Source organism: Littorina saxatilis, linkage group LG8, assembly GCF_037325665.1.
Source record: "Littorina saxatilis isolate snail1 linkage group LG8, US_GU_Lsax_2.0, whole genome shotgun sequence".
NCBI lineage: Eukaryota > Metazoa > Mollusca > Gastropoda > Littorinimorpha > Littorinidae > Littorina > Littorina saxatilis.
Genome location: NC_090252.1, coordinates 66,385,169 through 66,392,668, shown reverse-complemented (window position 1 = coordinate 66,392,668; position 7,500 = coordinate 66,385,169). Strand labels below are relative to the sequence as shown.

Genomic DNA, 7,500 nt, shown 5'->3' with positions numbered 1-7,500 from the left:
ATGCGTGACAATATTCAACGAACAGCAAATCCTCATGACATCTACGATGCGTGACAATATTCAACGAACAGCAAATCCTCATGACATCTACGACGCGTGACAATATTCAACGAACAACAAATCCTCATGACATCTACGACGCGTGACAATATTCAACGAACAGCAAATCCTCATGACATCTACGACGCGTGACAATATTCAACGAACAGCAAATCCTCATGACATCTACGACGCGTGACAATATTCAACGAACAGCAAATCCTCATGACATCTACGACGCGTGACAATATTCAACGAACAGCAAATCCTCATGACATCTACGACGCGTGACAATATTCAACGAACAGCAAATCCTCATGACATCTACGAAGCGTGACGTGACTTCCCCACAAAGGTAATCACGAACACGACGCAGACGGCGGCGAGCACAATACATGCAAAAACAACGAAGGCGACAACTTTTCCGTTCAAGCCATCCCCTTGGTTGTCGCTGTTTACTGGAGGCGCTGGAATCACTGAAATAAATATGGATTCGTTATGAATCAAGACAATGTCGTGGCTAGGACAGAAATTCCTGTTTAACGATTCCATGGCATTGATATCATCATCATCATCATCATCATCATCATCATCATCATCATCATCATCATCATCAACAGTAGGCTATAATCTCTAAATAGTAAAATAAAACGTAATTAATAATTTGGAACTAATGAAGTTAAATGCCATTCTGATAATCCTCGCTCCACGGCTATCGCACGTTGTCTCTCTGACCGGACGCGAAAGTCCTACGCGAATATATCAAAAGAAGAATACAGAGTGATCTCCCATAGCTGTCGTGCGCTAACCGTGTAACTGACAAACTATGACAAAACTGTTTTTTCATCTCAAACCCTAATCACAGACTTCACACATGTCTTCTATAAATAGCTTGTGTCTGCGACCAATGGAAATGCTCTAATTTGTCACATGTTGTAAACGCTAACCGTGTATGTGCATGAGAGACGCGAGCAGGCGGGACGGAGCACACGGTTAGGCTCTCTCTCTCTCTTGACATATTATGACATCATTATGTACCACTTACACGGTTAGCTCTCTCTCTTGACTCTAACCGTGTAACTTCAGTCAGATTTTGTGGGATGACGTTGCAGCCGTCGACAACGCGTTTTTTGAGGCTCCTGTAAAATCACTGATTCTGCAGTTGTACGGTTAGCGCACGACAGCGACGAATATGTTGTTCATGAGCAGTGTTCGAGAGACGAAAATGATTGCAGATTGGCCGACTTCGACAGTCATCTCCGTTCTGTTCTTCACAGTTATGATAAAGACATCGTTTTAAGGTCAAAATAAGTCGAAATTTTGTGACTGCTGCCGGAAGGAGACCGTAATATATGGTTGCATCACTGTCCAAAAAATCGTCTGCTCCAGCGAGGGCAGAAACCAAACAGTTGATTATCACGTGACACTTATGCCATATTTAGAGTTGTTTCCACAGTAAATACATCCGCGAAAAATAGCTCGCTTGAAACTGTCTAAAATAAAACTTGCCAGACAAGGAAACTTAAGGCATCCTGTCAGGGAGAGAATGAACCGAACTCATTTTGACCTGAGGTCAGGAACGACTCAAAGACTGAATTAATTTATTAATCAATAGCATCAATCATTATACATGCATTAACTTTCGTTTACTGAGAATGCGCCAAACAGACCTGAGAAAACTCCCACAGTGCACAGCAATATTGTTTTCTTCAGTTTTTAGTTATAATTCTTCATAATAGATCTGTGATAATGAATTTTACTCCATCACATCTGATACGACTGATACAATTCTAGGGCATACTCACTGCCAATGTTCGTCTTGTAAATTGCGGTGCCAGTTTTCCGCAGAACTGTATTCGTTGCATAACAAAACACTTCCTTGTCATGGTCTATGAGGCTGGGCTTGAAAGTGCATTTGTTCGTTGCATTTGCACACATGTTTACATTTGGCCAGGCATACACAGGACTCGGGTTCACATTCTTTGCCGTGCAGGTCAAGGTCAGATTCTTAGTCCCATCGGTAGCAAAGGACGACGGTCCCTCGATGACAGTGTCGTTGTCAGAAGGCCCATCTTGAAGACAGGTAAAACAGAAATGTACCCACACACACACAAACAAACAAGCAAACACACGCACGCATCCACACACGCACGCACGCACGCACGCACACATACACGCACGCACACACACACATTCACACACACACACACACACACACACACACACACACACACACACACACACTCAGACAGATGCAGAAGTAAAAATACTTCTTATTACATACACATTTTCTAACTTGTTGGTTGTCCGGTTGAACTCCATTAACTGATTAGGTGCTTACAGCTCATTCTTGGTTTGGTTCAAACAGGTGGTTTTTTTTTATTCAAATAATAACAAATAACAATGAGGTATACAATCAATCCCGTCGCGATATAACCTTGAATGGTTGAAAACGACGTTAAACACCAAATAAAGAAAGAAAGAAAGAATACAATCAATTAAACAAATGGAGCTACGGCTCATTCATGTATTGAGAAAACATAGCTAAAGATCATCAAACGATTTGCAATTTTCATGTAGGCGATTAGTATATGAGTCACAGGTTTACTCACAAGCAACTTGCAGTGTGTAGACTGCTGTTTCATTGTCCATTCCTTCGGTCTGATTCAGACAGGTGTAGATTGTACCATTCTGCTCACGCCTTACATTGGGCACTAGCAGAGTAGGCCCGCTGGAATACCCAGGCCAGGAGAAAGTTGAGTTTGCAGCGTCTGGAGATCCACAGGTACAGTTGAGAAGCTCGCCTTCAACTGTCATGCCTTCGAGGTTACTGTCGCTGTTGCATTGTGGCGTCGTTGAGACTAATGAGACATTAAATATAGTAATATAGTGTATTTCGATAGTCCGTCGGACCCGCCAAAGAACAAGAACAATGAATGTAAATCTGATTTCAGTGAGAGAAAAAACCCACAAAGACTATTGATTATTTTAGAAAATCCATTAGCATCATCACAGAAAAACTCTGGTAAGAAATATGTCCAGTATACCGACTGTTAGCAAGTGATAGTAGATATGTTAAAAATTGAGATCAACATGAGCTGCCATGCAAATGTGATAATTGTTTTTAGACATGTTTATCATTTGCTGAGAGTCCAAATATTAAGAATAACGGTTCTATTACCGATTAACTGCGACTGCATGTCATCGGTTGTTCAATAAAACAACAGAGAGAAGAAACAAATGTAAAAAAAATCTCCGAAGTGATCGTGGGAGTAAAGATGCCGCCATTGTGGCTTCATCTGTTGCTAATGTGCTCTTAAGTACTTTTTTTGCACGGTGAAGTGTATTATAGAAGAAAGGAAAGCTTTATTCAACCGGGTCTTATTTCAGATGACCTGTTTTAATATTGTAAAGGTTAGATCAGCAATAGTTTTTGTTTATCGCTTGACACATTTCACAGACAAGGGAACATTTTAAACTTAAAATATTATAGTAAGTTCATTCAAAGAACAAAGCTTTTTTTTCTTGAAACTTGATTAAAATTCCACCTGAGTTTTCAAGCGCGTATAAAAGGGTTTCACATCATTCAATTACTCAGTATTGGCCAAAGTTCAAAGCCTTTAATTTTAGCCTTGCTCTTGGTACATTTTTGATAATGTCCTTTGTCAAATAATTACGCCTCACAAGAACAATGTTGAATAAATGGGTTTGTGGTGCAAGCCTTAACCCCATGAAACACGATCATAGCACTCACTTTTTTTTCACAAACGACTCACAAATGTAAAAAAAACAAGTCGCGTAAGGCGAAAATATAATATTTAGTCAAGTAGCTGTCGAACTCACAGAATGAAACTGAACGCAATGCCATTTTTCAGCAAGACCGTATACTTGTAGCATCGTCAGTCCACCGCTCATGGCAAAGGCAGTGAAATTGACAAGAAGAGCGGGGTAGTAGTTGCGCTAAGAAGGATAGCACGCTTTTCTGTACCTCTCTTTGTTTTAACTTTCTGAGCGTGTTTTTAATCCAAACATATCATATCTATATGTTTTTGGAATCAGGAACCGACAAGGAATAAGATGAAAGTGTTTTTAAATTGATTTCGACAATTTAATTTTAATTTTGAGATGACTGTCGAAGTCGGCCAATCTGCAATCATTTTCGTCTCTCGAACACTGCTCATGAACAACATATTCGTCGCTGTCGTGCGCTAACCGTACAACTGCAGAATCAGTGATTTTACAGGAGCCTCAAAAAACGCGTTGTCGACGGCTGCAACTTCATCCCACAAAATCTGACTGAAGTTACACGGTTAGAGTCAAGAGAGAGAGCTAACCGTGTAAGTGGTACATAATGATGTCATAATATGTCAAGAGAGAGAGAGCCTAACCGTGTGCTCCGTCCCGCCTGCTCGCGTCTCTCATGCACATACACGGTTAGCGTTTACAACATGTGACAAATTAGAGCATTTCTATTGGTCGCAGACACAAGATATTTATAGAAGACATGTGTGAAGTCTGTGATTAGGGTTTGAGATGAAAAAACAGTTTTGTCATATTTTGTCAGTTACACGGTTAGCGCACGACAGCTATGGGAGATCACTCTGTATTCTTTTTTTGATAGATTCGCGTAGGACTTTCGCGTTCGGTCAGAGAGACAACTGGCGATAGCCGTGGAGCGAGGATTATCAGAATGGCATTTAACTTCATTAGTTCCAAATTATTAATTACGTTTTATTTTACTATTTAGAGATTATAGCCTACTGTTGATGATGATGATGATGATGATGATGATGATGATGATGATGATGATGATGATGATGATGATGATGATGATGATGATGATGATGATGATGATGATGATATCAATGTCATGGAATCGTTAAACAGGAATTTCTGTCCTAGCCACGACATTGTCTTGATTCATAACGAATCCATATTTATTTCAGTGATTCCAGCGCCTCCAGAAAACAGCGACAACCAAGGGGATGGCTTGAACGGAAAAGTTGTCGCATTCGTTGTTTTTGCATGTATTGTGCTCGCCGCCGTCTGCGTCGTGTGCGTGATTGCCTTTGTGGGGAAGTCACGTCACGCTTCGTAGCTGTCATGAGGATTTGCTGTTCGTTGAATATTGTCACGCGTCGTAGATGTCATGAGGATTTGCTGTTCTTTGATTATCGTCACGCTCATAAGAAAAATACCTAACTGAGTGTTTGGCAGTTCTGCAATGAGACTACAGGGGAAGCTACTGGAAGGGTACCTGTCATGTGTTAGAGAGTACAGGGGAAGCTACTGGAAGGGTATCTGTCATGTGTTAGAGAGTACAGGGGAAGCTACTGGAAGGGTACCTGTCATGTGTTAGAGAGTACAGGGGAAGCTACTGGAAGGGTACCTGTCATGTGTTAGAGAGTACAGGGGAAGCTACTGGAAGGGTATCTGTCATGTGTTAGAGAGTACAGGGGAAGCTACTGGAAGGGTATCTGTCATGTGTTAGAGAGTACAGGGGAAGCTACTGGAAGGGTACCTGTCATGTGTTAGAGAGTACAGGGGAAGCTACTGGAAGGGTATCTGTCATGTGTTAGAGAGTACAGGGGAAGCTACTGGAAGGGTATCTGTCATGTGTTAGAGAGTACAGGGGAAGCTACTGGAAGGGTATCTGTCATGTGTTAGAGAGTACAGGGGAAGCTACTGGAAGGGTACCTGTCATGTGTTAGAGAGTACAGGGGAAGCTACTGGAAGGGTATCTGTCATGTGTTAGAGAGTACAGGGGAAGCTACTGGAAGGGTATCTGTCATGTGTTAGAGAGTACAGGGGAAGCTACTGGAAGGGTACCTGTCATGTGTTAGAGAGTACAGGGGAAGCTACTGGAAGGGTACCTGTCATGTGTTAGAGAGTACAGGGGAAGCTACTGGAAGGGTATCTGTCATGTGTTAGAGAGTACAGGGGAAGCTACTGGAAGGGTATCTGTCATGTGTTAGAGAGTACAGGGGAAGCTACTGGAAGGGTATCTGTCATGTGTTAGAGAGTACAGGGGAAGCTACTGGAAGGGTACCTGTCATGTGTTAGAGAGTACAGGGGAAGCTACTGGAAGGGTATCTGTCATGTGTTAGAGAGTACAGGGGAAGCTACTGGAAGGGTATCTGTCATGTGTTAGAGAGTACAGGGGAAGCTACTGGAAGGGTATCTGTCATGTGTTAGAGAGTACAGGGGAAGCTACTGGAAGGGTACCTGTCATGTGTTAGAGAGTACAGGGGAAGCTAGTGGAAGGGTATCTGTCATGTGTTAGAGAGTACAGGGGAAGCTAGTGGAAGGGTATCTGTCATGTGTTAGAGAGTACAGGGGAAGCTACTGGAAGGGTACCTGTCATGTGTTAGAGAGTACAGGGGAAGCTACTGGAAGGGTATCTGTCATGTGTTAGAGAGTACAGGGGAAGCTACTGGAAGGGTATCTGTCATGTGTTAGAGAGTACAGGGGAAGCTACTGGAAGGGTACCTGTCATGTGTTAGAGAGTACAGGGGAAGCTAGTGGAAGGGTATCTGTCATGTGTTAGAGAGTACAGGGGAAGCTACTGGAAGGGTATCTGTCATGTGTTAGAGAGTACAGGGGAAGCTACTGGAAGGGTACCTGTCATGTGTTAGAGAGTACAGGGGAAGCTACTGGAAGGGTATCTGTCATGTGTTAGAGAGTACAGGGAAGCTAGTGGAAGGGTATCTGTCATGTGTTAGAGAGTACAGGGAAGCTAGTGGAAGGGTATCTGTCATGTGTTAGAGAGTACAGGGAAGCTAGTGGAAGGGTATCTGTCATGTGTTAGAGAGTACAGGGGAAGCTACTGGAAGGGTACCTGTCATGTGTTAGAGAGTACAGGGAAGCTAGTGGAAGGGTATCTGTCATGTGTTAGAGAGTACAGGGGAAGCTACTGGAAGGGTATCTGTCATGTGTTAGAGAGTACAGGGGAAGCTACTGGAAGGGTACCTGTCATGTGTTAGAGAGTACAGGGGAAGCTACTGGAAGGGTATCTGTCATGTGTTAGAGAGTACAGGGGAAGCTACTGGAAGGGTACCTGTCATGTGTTAGAGAGTACAGGGGAAGCTACTGGAAGGGTACCTGTCATGTGTTAGAGAGTATAAACTCTCAGACCATCGGAAACCATTGCCACGGTTACGTTAACGAAACTGCTGTTCTCCTGTTTTGATTAGATACTTTTCAGAAGAGGCCACCCCTTTGATATATGAAAACGATAGGCAGATTGTTCAGGTACCAAAGAAGATTGATGCGTTTTTCTCAACACACTTACAAAAAACCACATGACACTGGCAATTATCTTGTGAGCGTGACGATATCCCTGTGGTAAAAACAGGTGTCTGTATATCTTCGGGTTGTCGTCATCTAGTTGAAGAGCGGCGAGGAGGGTGTTACATGTGATGATTGACTTACACTTGGTACATGCATCAAATAGGCCAAACA

At 42.7% G+C, this 7,500-nt stretch overlaps 1 protein-coding gene across 1 annotated transcript in view; it reads right to left on the bottom strand.

Moving 5' to 3' along the window:
• The window catches only part of LOC138974202 (uncharacterized), a 39,276-nt gene that overhangs the window by 970 nt on the left and 30,806 nt on the right, over positions 1–7,500 (bottom strand). The window contains exons 6-8 of the mRNA XM_070346917.1: positions 2,652–2,900; positions 1,845–2,111; positions 1–515 (exon numbers count right to left, since the gene is read on the bottom strand). The exon at positions 1–515 is cut by the window's left edge and continues 970 nt beyond it. Coding sequence (XP_070203018.1) covers positions 364–515; positions 1,845–2,111; positions 2,652–2,900 — 668 coding nt within the window. The 3' untranslated portion in view covers positions 1–363. The remainder of the gene's footprint in view (positions 516–1,844; positions 2,112–2,651; positions 2,901–7,500) is intronic.